Raw genomic sequence first — 16,019 nt, 5'->3', positions numbered from 1 at the left:
AAATCACCCTTCTTCTACACCCTTAGATGTTTGTTTTCCTCTGATTTAGCATCAGCCGCATGATAAAAACCTTATCTATACGCCCAATCGCTCTGGATTCTCCGGACAATGACCTGCTCTATTCACACATGGGCTCAATCGGACATTACACATACTTTGTGCTAGGCAGCTGGCAGGGTAAAGTCTGTTTAATGTCCAGTCCAAATGATTTGGACATTTGCTTTCTCACATACAGCTACTTCTGGTAATGTCTAGATAAGTTCAGGGTTGCAGTGCATGTGTGAAAGGGGCTAAAGATCTTCAGGAGAGACTGTCTGAAAAATCACAGCTCTTATCACCTTCAAGTGAGGCCTCAAGCTGTTTTCACTTTTATGGGAAGTTCATGTTTTTAAGACAACATAAGGAGAGAACTGTTCATTTGGCATTTCACTGGGTGGAAAGATTTACATACAGAGTGTGGACTTTGACAGCAGAGAGCGGGGTTCTGTCAACACTTTAGTGAGGGTTAGAGAGAGATGGTGGATTCAGCTTAATGTTAATTAAAGGACCAGTGTGTGGGATTTAGGGAGATCTATTGGCAGGAACACCACTAAATCCTGCACACTGGTCCTTTAAGTAAACAGGTCCTGTCTCATACTTTTAGTCGATGTGGACTTTTTCAAGAAGTACTTTGAGTTTCCTGATCAGAAACATAAAAACAGATTTTGTCAAGAAACAAATACAAATACATTGTCAGAGAACATTTTAGTGAAACGTTCAGCATAAACATTTTAGGACTTTAGGAAAAATAAATGATTTTAATAGAAATATAAAGTCAGATATGTTCCATGTTCCATGTCTGAAAAGGGCTCATGTGATGGTGAAAGTGTTTCTTCACTACTGTACTAATCGGGTGACATGAAAGCCAATACCAATATATCTGTGATAAGATGATATCAGCTGATGATGGGCTGGCGTTAGTTGGAACTAAACTTTCTTCTTTTGCCTATAAAACGTCAGATAATGAGTTGAAAGTGACATACCGGTATACAGGCAACAGTGCAAAACTCAGTTTAATATCACATCAGACAAATTCTCACATCTGAGAAGCTGGAAGTGGAAATGTTTGGCATCATTTGATTCTCTTGCCTCTCGGCAGCATCCACATGTGAGCAGTAGGACCTTTCACCATGACCTTGCTGGCAGTCACCCCCTCAGTGTATCAGTCACACGGTGTCCTCAAGGCGTGTTTTGCAAGTCAACAATTCCCATAAAGCAGAAGCACCCCGCCGCCCCTGAGCTGAGCATACAAACGGCTGCTTATTCAGTGCCTTAAAAAACCAGCGGATTAAGGAATCGGGGAACCTGAAAGGACACCACACAGCCACGGACTCTGGAGTTAAGCGGCCGTGAATGAGATGTGGCAACTCCAAAACAAAGCTACTGTGTCACTCACACTGCACTGAGGGGAATGCTGACGTCACGTCTCACAAAAGAGAGGACAGTGAGGCTGTAAAATATAGTACGAGCACTCTCAGTCCTGGTTCTCCTCTCAAATACGCACCAGAGCTGCTGCCAAGTCTGCTCTTTGTGTCCAGGCAGAGGGAACGCAGAGGAGCATTTGCACTGTGACTCGGGGGAGATCTACTCTCTGATCCATATTGGGGGAAATAAATATAGTGTGTGTGTCTCTCTCTCTCTCTCTCTCTCTCTCTCTCTCTCCCTCTCTCTCTCTCTCTCTCTCTCTCTCTCTCTCTCTCTCTCTCTCTCTCTCTCCTCATGGGTGGCCTAGTTTGGCCAGCGGACACAGGACTGCGGACTCGCGTAGTGGTCTCCATGGGGATGAGCAGGACTTGGGGAGGTATCCGGCTTACTGGAAACGTGGTTTATTGTTGACTTTCAGGAATGGGGAGGGGGCTGCCGCTCTGAACTGAAGCAGAGGGGAGTTGGACACGGAGGTTGGGGCAGCACTTCCTGGTAGAGTGAATATTGGCTGAGCTGGGTTTTTACTTCATGGACCTGCTCACCTCACAGGCCCCGCACCCGCACCTGGTGGTGGTAGTGCTCACTCAGACCTATATATACAACAGTGGTGGAAGGATTCAGATACTTTACTGAAATAAAAGTACAAATACATTAATGTGAAAATACTTCAAGTAAGATTCAATATTTAAGATGTTTATTCTCACGCCGGTTATATAAGTAGGCCACAATCGTTTGATATACTTTCGACGGGAAGCTCCATTGAAGGAAAACAGTAAATAGTAAATATAAAAGATATATCAAAATAAATAAAATAGAATGGCAATATCTATCTATCTATCTATCTATCTATCTATCTATCTATCTATCTATCTATCTATCTATCTATATATTGCACAGGGTTTGGATTGCATTCAAGGTAGTGAATATGAAAAAGTAGGTTAAAGTTAAGTTAATTAAAGTATCAAATGTAAAAGTATTTGCCCCTGTGAGTTATATTTTCTACACTCACATAGCATAAATGCATACAGTGAAGAAAAGTCATCAGATGTTTGTGGGGGAATAACAAACGTTGTGTTTTAGCTCCCTCTACTGGCTCTGTAGAGATACAAACATACACACACACACACACACACACACACACACACACACACACACACACACACACACACACACACACACAGGGGCCTGTACAGTATAGTTGCCAGTTTGTTTTCATTTTACGAAACAACACACAATAAATTATCCAATATTTCAAAATAAGAAAATTTCCCATCACCGACCCCTCAGATTTGTCTGGTGACCCTTTGGAGGGGCCCGAGTCCTAGGTTGGGAACCACTGGACTAAACGATGTAACTGTAGAATAGTTTAAAGTGGTTGAAGTAGCAGCTACAGCAGTAACATGCTGCTCTCACATTGATGATTCAGTATTAATATCTAATAATGTCACATAGAATCAGATATCAGTCACAGAGACACTTCACTACATGTACTTTACTGCATGGCGCTGAGTATACTTCTGTACTTTTACTGCATGAAGCTGAGAATAATTCTGTACTTTAACTGCATGAAGCTGAGAATACTTCTGTACATTTACTGCATGAAGCTAAGAGTACTTTTCTACTTTTACCTTATGCAACTAAGAATAGCCTACTTGTGTACTTTTACTCAGAGTAGGATTTTAAATGCAGGGCTTTTATTTGTAGGCTATTATTTTTTATAATTACTATTTTAAATTAATGTATTTGAACTTTTACTTAAGTAAAGGGTCTGAATACTACAGCATCCATCATCTGTAAATGCAAGGACAGTATTTGGTGTTTTGATCAGCTGACCTGTCACATGACATCCGTTTCCCTGTGTAATCGACAGACTCAGCTGAAAAGGATTCAGGAGCAGGTACCGACAAGAGACAAGTACTTTTAAAACATAAAACATTGGTATAGTCATTTATTTTGCCTGTTAATGTCAAAATAGATGAAGGGAAACACGGAATGTACGGTCGCCGAACTCGGTGAAAAAATACGTTAGTTTACTGCAGCTTGCTCCTGTATTTTTGTGGAAGAAGAGCGACGGAGTAACGGTTGAACACGTTTATATTGTACAGGAATAAGTGTTGTATTGCGCATTTAATGTACGCCGCATTGACAACTGGATCCTACCAAGTTTGAGACTTTTGACTTCTTTCTCTCTCAAGGTATGTAAAGTAGGTCAGAGCTATGGACGACTTCAATTGACTTGGCGTAGTGCATGTTCACGAAAATAATGGATAATAGCCACAAGTAATAGTTTCCCAAATACGTAAAATATAGAAAGAAAATATATAAAGTATAAAGTATACGTGTATATTTGAAAGACGACGATTAAAGTAGATTCATATATATTTTGCTCATTGCAACATCATTCAGAAAACGCCTTGAGAGCATAAAGAAGACCAGGGGTCAAAGTTAGCTGCTGCACCTCCTACACTGATAAGATATCAGATATCATTTAATACTGGTGCATCATAGACAGTGATGGTAGTCAGTAAAAAAGAGAGTACACCAGGCATGACTTTCAACTGCTCCACACACCAGGGTTACAAAATGAAACAAACATTTCATTGTTACATCTTCTTAATTGTGATTATTTGCTACTTCTACTACTATATCCTACTTGGACAAAATCATTTTGGGCTTTAGGAAATTGTGATGGACGTTTTTCACTTTAAAGTCACAGACACTCAAGTATTGTACAATTTTGAAGGTACTTGTACTTTAGTATTTCTATTTCATGCTACTTTATACTTCTACTCCACTAACTCTCAGAGGGAAATATTGTACGTTTTACTGCACTACATTTGTCTGACACCTTTACTTACTTTACATATTCTGATTGTTAATTCAAAATATAATCAACGAAAAAATTATGATGTATTATTATAGATTAATGAATCTACCCAGCAGTATATAAAGCAATTAAAATGAGCTCCACCTTTACCAGCTGCAACCTTAAAGTGATGAACACATTAATGCATTGACAATTCTAATACCAGTAATATAGTATGTTATTCTGCATAACAAGTTCTTTTACTTTTGGTACTTTAAGTATATTTATGCTAATATTTTTGGTTAAGTACGATTTTGAATGCAGGACCTTTACTTGTAACAAAGTATTTTTATACTGTAATATTACTATGTTTACTGAAGCAAAAGACCTGAGTACTTCTTTAACCACTTATTTCCTGTTTTTTGAAAAATGCTTGTAAAAAAATTCCCAATATGTTTTTGCTCTAAATATTTAGTGTATAATCACATCAGACAAAGAAAAAGCAGAACATGGTGGCAACTGTAAAGCTTAAATTAAGGGGCACTTTTTTAAATTTTGCTTGGAAAAAAAACCTTAATCGATTATCACGATTAATTCATGTAATTTCTAGTTGCAGCCCGGGTGTCGTGGCAACAAAGTAATAATAGGCTTTGTTTAATGTAACAAAAAACCGACAGTGTTGACAGTTTAGGTGACATTTCTGCTTGTGTAACAGAGAGGAACTTTTGATTTATTCTGCTGCGTCTTCTGAAGCAGAGAGGACGGAGTTTGTCTCCACTCGTCTGCTGAGAGAAAAACATGCCGTCTAACAAGTCAGTGTCTGACGCTGCCATCACTCAGTTCATCAACTGCAGAATACTGAGAGACCACCGGCTGCAGAGGTACACACACACACACACACACACACACACAGACACGTGTTTCCCGGATTAATATTACCCTGATTTAATGTGTATGTTGCATTTTACTGCTGTAGATGTTTAAGGTTGTGCTCATTTTAACTCCTTTATATACTGTTTGGTAGTTAAGTCTACAGCAATGCATCATGTTCTATAAGATCATCATATGTACTGTATGTAGCGTCGCTGTCTTGTGAGAACTCTGTATCTCTAAAAAGTCCACTTTTCATGGTGTCAGAAAAACTAGCTTTGTGATGATGCATTTATCAGCTGATCCAAAAAGGCTTTTTAAAGAGTTTATGTAGCTTATTAAGAGGTATGAGACTTTTCACAACACATAAAGGAACACTTCATTCTTCAGTTTATTAATGTTACATTTAAAATCAACACATCTGGAGAAACATTGTTGTCACTAGACAGGAAGGGGGGGAAAAAACTGTCATCTGAAAAGTACCTGAAGCTGTCAGACAAATGGAGAGTAAAAAGTACTATTAAATATACTAGTAAATATTCACCTCTGAGATGTAGTAAAGTAGAAATACTATCTACTATAGTGTGTGTGTGTGTGTGTGTGTGTGTGTGTGTGTGTGTGTGTGTAGAGATGACCTGTGGGTGCGTGAAGGAAAGGTTTTAGATCCAGAGAAGCTGTTTTTTGATGAGAAGGGTTATGCCGACAAGCGTGTGGACTGTGAAGGCAGCATCATCGCCCCGGGCTTTATAGACGTTCAGATCAATGGTAACACACACACACACACATTTCGGTTTTGGACGCTTGTTTGGAGAAAACACAACTTTCCTTTCCATTGTTCACTGTTTTCTGACATTTTACAGACCAAATGATTAATAATATAATCATCGAGAAAATATTGGCAAATAAAAGAAATCTGCCCAAAGATTCCAATTAACAAAACTGCAACTATCGTCCTGCTATAAACGTAAATGATTTCCACAGCTGAACAGTAGGTTGTTTATAAAATTCAAACACATGTTGTGAGTTAACCAGGTTTCTCAGTCTAGTTTTTGGGCCGGACATAAATATCTGTTCTGTGTTGTTGGAAATCGATCTTCTGGAACATGTCCTCAGCAGTCTGTCCTCTCCCCGCAGGAGGATACGGCATCGACTTCTCTCAGGCCTCCGACAACGTCAGCAGTGGAGTTTCTTTTGTGGCCAAAAAGATCCTGCAGCACGGCGTGACGTCCTTCTGTCCCACTCTGGTCACCTCGCCTCCCGCTGTCTACCACAAGGTAACACCAACACCAATACAATCAATACTTCAGGTTTCTTCTCCTTAGTCCACATCAGGCTCCAGACAGACGGAAGACAGAAGAATTTACATGTGCATGTAGGGCTGGGCGATATGGAGAAAATCAAATATCACCAAATACCTCAATATTGCGACGATATTGTAGTGTTGACAATTGGTGCATCACAAAATATTAACACAATGAGATTTTTGATAAATAATTAACAGTAACGTGGATATAATGATAAGTGGGTAAAGGCAAATAATAGAACAGCTAGAACTGTCTGGAAAGTTTAGAAAATGACATCACTTTACTGTAATGCAGCCTTTAAAACCAGGAAAAGACAACACTTGCGTGATATTACGATATCCAAAATGTTAAGACGATATCTAGCCTCATCTGTCGATTATTATCTGTCAGAAAACAAATATTAAATGTCAGAAAATGGTGAAAAATGTGGATCAGTGTTTCCCAAAGCCCAAAGACGACATCCTCAAATGTCTTGTTTTGTCCACAACTCAAAGATATTCAGTTTACTGTCGCAGAGGAGAGAAGAAACTATTCACATTTAAGAAGCTGGAATCCAAAAAATGACTCAAACCGATGAATGGATTATCAAAATAGTTGGCTATTAATTTAATAGTTGTCAATTAATCGGATGATCTTTGCAGCTCTAATTTAAAGTAAAAAAGTAAATAATGACAGGATTAAATCAGTAAAGCACACAGACATGAGGTTGTCTAATTAGCTGCTGTCTGACACTAATTACTTCCACAAATAGATCAGACGCCACGCATTTTTCAAGCAGTGAACTGTACAGACCATCAAACTGTTCTCGCACTGTATTTAATGAATAAGTGTCACTGTTGGCTTTTCAGAGTAATGTTGCTTTTTAAAAAGGATTTTCTTGGTTTTTATTATTTGTGAGATGAAGCTGCTGCACATACAATCTGTCATTGATCCCCCCCGTAACTAAAATGTGTGTTTCAGGTTCTTCCTCAGATCAAAGTTAGCGATGGAGGAGAGCATGGAGCTGGAGTTCTTGGTAAGATTAGTTATGGTGCATTCAAGTGCTCCTGGGATAGTCCCATTTCCCCAGTTGGGAAGTCATTCTTCCGACTTCAATGTGTTCATGAAATCAGAAATCGGAAAGGGATTTATTGCCAAGTACGTTTTTTAAGACATACAAGGAATTTGTTTGGTGGTGTTGGTGCACGTCACACATTCTCTAGATGGATAGATAGATAGGTATAAACAATATAAATAAATGTACACAGTATGTATGAAATTAAAAATAAAGATAGAAATAAAAAATAAAGAGCATTACAGCAGAGAGAGAACAGTGGCATGAAGAGCCAGGGGTGGAGAGTCAGGGTGGTTTCCGGGCCTTGTAAATAAGGCTAGTGGCGGAGGGGAAAAAGCTGTTCATGTGACGTGAGGTTTTGGTCATGATGGACCTCAGCCTCTTGCCAGAGGGGAGTGTCTCAAAGAGTTTGTGCCCGGGGTGGGAGGGGTCGGCCACAATCTTTCCAGCTCGCTTCAGAGTCCTGGTGACATACAGGTCCTGGAGCGGCGGCAGATTGCAGCCAATCACCTTCTCTGCTGACACGAATGACACGCTGCAGTCTGCCCTTGGAGGATGTGAGGATGGACTCAATGATGGCTGTGTAGAAGTGCACCATCATTGTCTTTGGCAGGTTGAATTGCTTCAGCTGCCGCAGGAAGTACATCCTCTGTTGTGCTTTCTTGACGAGGGAGCTGATGTTCAGCTCCCTCTTGAGGTCCTGGGAGATGGTAGTTCCCAGGAAGCGGAAAGACTCCACAGTGTCAATTGTGGAGCCACAGAGGGTGATGGGGGCAGGTGGGGCTGGGTTCCTCCTGAAGTCCACAACCATCTCCACTGTCTTTAGAGCGTTGAGCTCTAGATTGTTTTGATTGCACCAGGTCACCAGGTGGTCAGCCTCCCACCTGTAGGCGGACTCGTCATCCATCAGAGATGAGTCCGATGAGGGAGGTGTCGTCCGCAAACTTCAGAAGCTTGACGGACGAGCTTTAAGTCGTAATGTGGAAACAGCATGGACGCTACAGAGATGATGTGTTGTATTGTATTACTCAAGTGTTTAAACCATAGGCTGAATAATAATAATAATAATAATAATAATAATAATAATAATAATAATGATGATGATGATGATGATGATGAAGCAGCCAGTGCAGATGTGCCTTAAACATGCATTCTATCTCATTTCCAGCAGGGGGCAAAACCACTCCATGCAAAAAGAAGTGTTTCTATAGAAGTCTATGAGAAAATAATCCTACTTATTACGTATTACCTCAGCAAACATCTTCATAATGACTTTATGGCCTCAATCGCTAGTTTCAAGTCTCCTTAAATACAGAATGATATACATGTGTACATCATTCGTGTGTGTGTGTGTGTGTGTGTGTGTGTGTGTGTGTGTGTGTCAGTGCAACAGTGTGGCTCAATGATGTTTTTATGGCACACATGAAGAAGACATATCAGGCTGTGATAAACACACACAATTGGCAGACTTATTGTGGTAGATCTACAATTGGTAGATCTATATTTATATTGTATATATCTGCAGGTTTTCATCTGGAGGGCCCGTTCATCAGCGTGGAGAAGAAAGGAGCTCACCCGGAGCAGTTTCTCCGGACCTTCCAGTCTGGAGGGATCGAGGACCTGATGGAGGCCTATGGTAGCCTGGACAACATTGCCATGGTGACACTGGCTCCCGAGCTGGGCGGCAGCCAATCGGTGGTGAAGGAGCTCTGCCAGAGGGGCATCACTGTGTCGTTAGGTGAGCACCATCTACTCACTCATATCCCCAAATATATATATATATTTTTTTAAAGCTTCTTTTACACCTTAAATTGAAGAAAAAACACAATGAAGTTCTGTTAAGTGTATTTATCTGCGAACACCTCTGACTCATTTACTATTTCCCTCATGTAGGTCACTCTGTGGCCAACCTGTCCCAGGCTGAGGAGGCTGTTCATCACGGAGCCTCCTTCATCACTCACCTCTTTAACGCTATGCTGCCTGTGAGTGTCGGATTCTCAGAGCCTGTATCTAATAATAATTGTAATGCAGCGCATAACATTTCACTGCATGATCTTAAGAATTACGTTTAGAAGAAAAGGTAAAAACAATCTTGAGCCGAAGAGGAAGAGGTTTTCAACAGGATAGCTGACAGCACTTTGAGGAAAATAACAGATACCCCCAGCCACGTTTAAGTCCAAAGTCTGGACCCACAGTTGCTATTTAGTTCTGTAGTTTTTTATTTACAGACTGAAGACTTTGATCTTGCAGGAAAAAAGAGAGAACCTTTTTTTTTTAATGGGCATTTTGTAGTCATAGTTACAATATTGTGATGTATCATTATAGGGTTGTCTAGCAATACAGAATTGCTGTATCGCAATATTCTCTGTATCATGAGCCATGTATCGTATTGTATTGTGAGGTACCCTGTGATTCCCACCCCTAATCATGAGACAATTTGTAGAGTGGAGGTGCAGTTCAGTGCAATGCTTAGACTGTATGAAGGGGGGTCGTCTGGGAGTCAAACTGCCAGTCCTCCCTCCCTAAAGCATCTGCTTTTCTCTTTGCTGTGTTGTGATCCAGTTCCACCATCGGGACCCTGGTATAGTGGGTCTCCTGACCAGTGACCAGGTTCCTGCAGGCAGGACAGTCTACTACGGCATGATAGCTGACGGGATCCACACTAACCCTGCGGCCCTACGCATCGCCCACAGAGCTCACCCTTCAGGTCCGTGGAGGTTGTTGTTGTCGATGGAAAGAGTACTGAACTACAGACAGCCAAAGTCCTGATGTCACTTCCTGTGGTCAAAAGAAAAACGTGTATATGTATGTGTGTTTGCATGTATGTATACATGTGTATCTGTGCGTGCAAGTATGCATGCATACTATGTGTATGTATCCATATATAAATAAGTGGAGAACTAAATTGTTTTGTATTTAACTAAAGCACAAAAATAGAAAAAGGCAGTAGGACCAGAACATTTTTTTAACCTCTTCCTACTCCTTTTTGAACATGGGAATCCCTATTTGAATCATTAACAATCAGTTTGAAAGATATTTTTGCTGAGGATTTCTTTGCTTTCCCTTTGCCTGTATTGAAATATACATGTTCTTATTTATCTTTTTTTTTTTTTTTTTTTTTTTTTTTTAAAACACGTTCAAAATAAATTAACCTGATGCCTTTTGATATGTGTTTGCGCCTCCAGGTTTGGTGTTGGTGACGGATGCGATCACAGCGATGGGTCTCCCTCCCGGGCGTCACACTCTGGGCCAGCAGGTCATTGAGATCCAGGGTCTCCACGCTTACGTTGCAGGTCTCAAGTTTTTCTTCAGTTTTGAAATATATCAATACATTTTCTATTTAATTGTGATGCTTGTATGGAGGTAACACAAATATAGCTTCATGCCTAGTTCACACTACACAACATTGGTCCTGATTTTCCACCTGCCGACAGGGTTTTGGAGCTCCACGACAAAATTCCCACATCAGAGGCAAATCAGCTCGCTAATCGGCTCTCGGGTGCTTTGTGTGAACTGTTCAAAGACGCACGTGCCACTGCCTCGTGGACCCATCCCAGATATCTAGCATGCGAAATATCTGGACCTGTCAACAATTTGAATCATTTTGATATCCCGATGCGTCACGATGCGTCACCTCCTCAATATTATTATATATTGCTACACATGGTTTTCATCAACAAATACAAGCAGTCGGATATATATGAACTCCCCTTTTAACTGTATCTGCTCTTCAAAAAGACACTTCCTGAAAGTAGGGAGTCTGAACACAGCAGACAACAGGCAAAAGGCAAAAAAAGAAGTAGCGACCGGAAAATCAACAAGTAACATCATTAGGCAATAATCGATTATGGTCTGTCACTGCATCGATGCAGAATCGTCCAGGTCCGCATCACGATGCAATGATTAATTTCAACATCCCTACCCTACACACATGCACTGCAACCCTGAACTTATCTAGACATTACCCGGAGGAGCTGTATGTCCCAATCATTTGGACCGGACATTAAAAGGACTTTTAATTTTTTTTAAAACAGCAAGAGACTCGATTGTTTATGACCAAATTACGACCCGGCACTGTGACAGCGCTGCAACCCGCACCATGTCCTGCCTCCTGCACACTCTACCCAGGCACCACCTTTTACCTTATCTAAACGTAGTATTTCCAGTGAGAATGTGTCTGACACGTATACATCTCCTATTGTGTGCTACATGTGTGAAATGGAAATTTCGGACAATGTCAGAACCTTACTCCTCGGACATTGTCTGGAGTTCATATGTGAAAATGACTTATGTGTTGCATTTGCAACAAGTTGTTGTTGTTGCACCTCGAGGAAACCGGCTACAAATAGTAAAGGTGCATGGAAACTGTCAAACATACGGCCCTAAGGCCAGAACCGGCCCACCAAAGGGTCCAATTCGGCCCACTGGATGACTTTACAAAGTGTAAAAACTGCAGGTCATTAATTCCAATTTAGCAATAAAATGCAGTGCTATTTCTATCTGTCAACTGAAGGTGGCACTGTCCTCATGAGATTAGCAGTCCCTATGCTGGATACGCTATCCCTCATGCTAACATACAGGCTACACACTGTCAAGTGTAGGCTGCTGTTCAAGCAGGAGCCGGCCATGAAACATGTCTTTGTCCAAAAGAAGAAAAGTAGACACAGAGGTGTCAGGTTTTCATAGAAAATGGACCAGTCTCTATTCTTTCACAGAGGTAAATGGGAAGCCAGTGTGCTTGGTGTGTTCACAGCACCGTTCAGTGCTCAAGGAATCTAATGTTCCGCACCAGACTCCTCATGACCCATCATGGTTTTACTGGTCCGAAACCACTTGAGATCAAATTGGTCTGGATGTGGCCCATAAACTAAAATTAGTTTGACACCCCTAAATAAAGAAGAAAAAGTAAAGAAGGGTGATGCCCCCACCCTTCTTTACTTTTTCTTCTTTGTTTTATTGCTGCATATCAGCCACCAACAACTTGCAGCGCTTGTTTTTGGCAGACATCCATTTTTGGAACCAAATCCCGCCTCGCTCATCATGGTGTCACGTCATGTCCCGTGTCACTTCTCCCTTGTCGCCGCTCAATCAGGTATTGTGAAAACCACAACAGAGATTACAACAAAGGCTCCAGATTACAAAACAGCAAATTGTGAAGTGTGGATAGTGCAGTGATCCGACCACTGTGAAAGTCATGTAATGTGAGCTTAAATTGATACCTCTGTGTTTTGAACTCTTTCTCTCTTTTAGGCACTAAGACGCTCTGCGGCAGCATTGCCACGATGGACATGTGTGTACGCCACTTTAAACATGCTTCAGGTGAGTTTAAATGTAACCAAATAATACGTGGGGTTTTACTACTCTCTTGTCCTTTGTGTAGGGTCAAGAGTTTTCCTGGGAATTTTAAAATGATCACTTCCTGGAAATATATATCTCTCTTTTCCCAAGACTTCCTGAGAGTTTTTGCCTTTTTAAAGGATTTCAAAACCAGAACTGCATATAATGTATCATAAAATAACATTGCTTTAGAGAGGGCGTCTTTCTTCCACGATATACAGTATTCTTCAGTATTTTAAAACACAGAAAATCCCAGAATCCTGCAGAAGTTAGAAGAGAATTTAAGCTGCATAACAGGATCTAAATCCCAGTTATTTAACCCCTAACTTCCACAACAACTCCACCATGTTTTCTATGAACAGGCTGCAGTGTAGAGGAAGCTCTGGAAGCTGCATCGCTCCATCCTGCCAAACTTCTGGGTGTCAGCCACAAGAAGGGAAACCTAGACTACGGATCAGACGCAGGTCAGGATTTACTGCATAAAAGAATCCCCATCTCTGCCACGCATAGGCCCGAAACACTAATTGTGTTTACCCTGACTGTGTTCGCAGACCTTGTTTTGCTCGATGACGCTCTCAACGTCGAAGCCACCTTTATATCTGGAGAGGAGGTTTGGAGAAAAGGACCATAGAAGAAGCAAAAGCCTTTACGGGACGCTGTTATACACAGAACCACAAATCTGTTGAATGTTTTAGTTCATCAGAACACACAGATGCTTTGCATTTAGAACATGCCAGGTAAGTTGAAACAACGAGGCTTCAGATGTCCTAAAAAGGCCACCGTACAGAGGATGGACCTAGATCTAAGAATAGCAAAGTTGTTCACCCAGAAATATTGTTTGTACGGAGCGTAATGTGTGTTACAGCCTCACAAAACTGCTACAGATTTGTTGGCTGTCTTTGCTTTTCTTTTACAAATAAGATTTTTCATTTAAGCATCTGTAAATCAACTATCAGCAATTGAACTCTGAATCTAATTCATAGTACCTTTATCTGAATGTAAGTAGATTTGAGTTGTATTCTGACATATTAAGGGTTTAATGAAAAATGATGAACTTACTGCAATAGGTTTTTATGCTTCCAGATGCTGTACTGTTTATTTTATTTTCACTCTTTACGCATATGTGATTTAAAGGGAAACATTTTGGTATTAAACTAAATGAATCAACTTTCACTGAATGTTACTGTAATTGTTCCTCTTCTAAGCAATAACATTTACTTTTGTTATTTCATCTGTTTGGGTGGATTTCTGTTGTGCGTGTTCTGTAGTTTGTGCATGATTTACAGTTCATGTATACTATAGAAGTCATACTGTATGTAAGTCACTCTCGTGTGGAACTGCTGCTAACAACTGATAGTCGTCTAAAACATGACAAGCAGCCCCCACTAGACATGGCATTTGTAAGGGAACCACTGGTTAAAAGCATTGCTTTTATTTATTATTATGCAACAGCTTAATATGACTAATGAGTACAATATTTCGCTCTAAAATTGCATATAATGAAAAGTAAAGTACAAGTACATCAAGGTTGCACTTTACACAGTCGATCAGTAACTACTCATTAACTAACTTCATTCCTCATTCGTTAATCATTAGCTACCTACTTTTTTGTGTACCTTATTGTAAAGTGTTACCCAATTTTCCACAATATGTTTATAAAAGTAACATTTTATACAGGAATTTCTGTCTCAAATGTGAGAAAATGAGCTAAATTTGAAGAAAGTGAGCTAAATAATCAAAACATATCAGCTATCTGATTTTTTTACATTTGGCGCCCCATAACCCACAGGGTGCCTACAGTATACCCAATACTGGAAATACCAGCACGTATCGTTTAAGATCACAAATATTCAAGAAAAGTAAGTTGTGGTTGGACCTTAGCTCATAAGCCCCTTGTTGGAGACGTCTGTGGGCCGTGCGTAACTGCTGCTGGTTCATACACAGGCATTTTTACATGGATCAGCAGGTGAGTGCAGCTGTCCTGGTATTATCAGTCCGTCAGTGGTATCTCACGTTATGTTGTGTATTCATTAGTGTATGTATAGTTGATCATCTACACAAAGCTTCCTATTTCCCGTGCGTAAAACTAGCCGGAACACTTTGGCGCATTTTGTATTACTTGTGATGTGTGGAGTTTGTTTTTGTTTTAAATATTAAAGTTGTGTATCTTAGTTAAACTGTGTAGTCTGATCTACATACACGCGGGCCGTGCATTTCCTTGTTGTTGTTGTGGTGGTGGTTCACTCTGCTACTCTGCTCCTCTGGTGTTGAACATCAACATGAGCAGTCTAGTGATGGATATCACAGCGAGCCTCTCTCTGGCCCCTGAAATGATAAGAACCAGTCCGTGAGGCTCCTCGTGGCGCAGCTGTACATCGAACCGAGAGATGAAGTTCCTGAGAGACATCAGCGTCTGCAGCAGTGTGCCGGTGATTATTCTGCGGACTTCTTCCATCGTGAGTTAGATCTGACTTTAACATGAATGATCTGTCCCGTTTAATAAGATTACATTTCGATGTTGTAGACACACCTCCAATCCGATAACTAATTCCGAATATTTTTGTGTTTCTTATGGGTGAAATTATAGTAAACGCTTTACTAAATACTATTCTCCTTTTTTGCTGGGGACCCCCTGGATCCCCTTTAAGGACTTCTGGGGTCCCCGAACCCCACTTTCTGAAAAGTGTCCTGAGATAACATCTGTTATGATTTGACACTAGAATTGATTTTTTGGAGTAGTAAGAAAATATCATTCACAGTTCCGAGTCAACCCATCTGAATCCTAACACTGAAATAGAAGATTATTATGTTTCTATAATAGTGTCGCTGTAAGTCTCACAGGACAATGTCCTGGGACAACATATCAAAATTCCGTCTGTCGCAAATACGGCTGCTGGCAATCAGCAGAAAATGACACAAGAAAAAAAGAGTGGGGCATGAACATTTTGAACAGTGACTTTATGATTCCTTCCGGGATGAAGTGCCGTTCAACTGCGGGCTTCAGAGTCCAGCGCACTATGATGGAGGAGAGGAAGGCGGAGGTTTCATGAATCAGCAGGAGAGGGCAGCTGCCCACGTCTTTCATTCATGTGGTTTTTAAGTTACAGTTTGTTTTGTTGTCAATTTGAAGTAGTTTGATCTTTTTGTCATGCTTGTGAAATTGAAATATTGCGAACCCCTTATC

At 40.6% G+C, this 16,019-nt stretch overlaps 1 protein-coding gene across 5 annotated transcripts; it reads left to right on the top strand.

Annotated features, from left to right (window-relative positions):
- The first annotated feature begins 3,289 nt into the window (after nucleotides 1-3,289).
- On the top strand, nucleotides 3,290-15,006 carry amdhd2 (amidohydrolase domain containing 2). Of its 5 annotated transcripts, none has more exons than XM_078269769.1 (12): nucleotides 3,290-3,361; nucleotides 5,024-5,151; nucleotides 5,769-5,905; nucleotides 6,275-6,414; nucleotides 7,405-7,459; nucleotides 9,024-9,236; nucleotides 9,392-9,480; nucleotides 10,061-10,205; nucleotides 10,684-10,791; nucleotides 12,749-12,817; nucleotides 13,198-13,299; nucleotides 13,387-15,006. In XM_078269769.1, exons 2-12 carry the CDS (start codon nucleotides 5,069-5,071, stop codon nucleotides 13,464-13,466), a joined length of 1,221 nt encoding a protein of 406 aa, XP_078125895.1. In that variant the 5' UTR covers nucleotides 3,290-3,361; nucleotides 5,024-5,068; the 3' UTR covers nucleotides 13,467-15,006. The 5 variants fall into 5 exon arrangements, with proteins under 5 accessions (XP_078125895.1, XP_078125896.1, XP_078125892.1 ...); XM_078269770.1 differs by having other exon boundaries at nucleotides 3,310-3,361; nucleotides 5,027-5,151; XM_078269766.1 differs by having other exon boundaries at nucleotides 3,319-3,659; nucleotides 5,027-5,151.
- The last annotated feature ends 1,013 nt before the right edge of the window (nucleotides 15,007-16,019 follow it).

Source organism: Sander vitreus, chromosome 15 (genome assembly GCF_031162955.1).
Source record: "Sander vitreus isolate 19-12246 chromosome 15, sanVit1, whole genome shotgun sequence".
In the NCBI taxonomy this organism is placed as follows: Eukaryota; Metazoa; Chordata; class Actinopteri; order Perciformes; family Percidae; genus Sander; species Sander vitreus.
The sequence above is the reverse complement of the archived record's forward strand: the minus strand, read 5'-3'. Positions and strand labels throughout refer to the sequence as shown.

Coding starts and splice junctions, on each gene's coding strand:
- amdhd2 (XM_078269769.1), top strand. CDS start 5,069: ATGCCGTCTAACAAGTCAGTGTCTGACGCTGCCATCACTCAGTTCATC. Junction 9,237..9,391: donor GGGCATCACTGTGTCGTTAG/GTGAGCACCATC, acceptor TCCCTCATGTAG/GTCACTCTGTGGCCAACCTG. Junction 10,206..10,683: donor CCACAGAGCTCACCCTTCAG/GTCCGTGGAGGT, acceptor TTGCGCCTCCAG/GTTTGGTGTTGGTGACGGAT.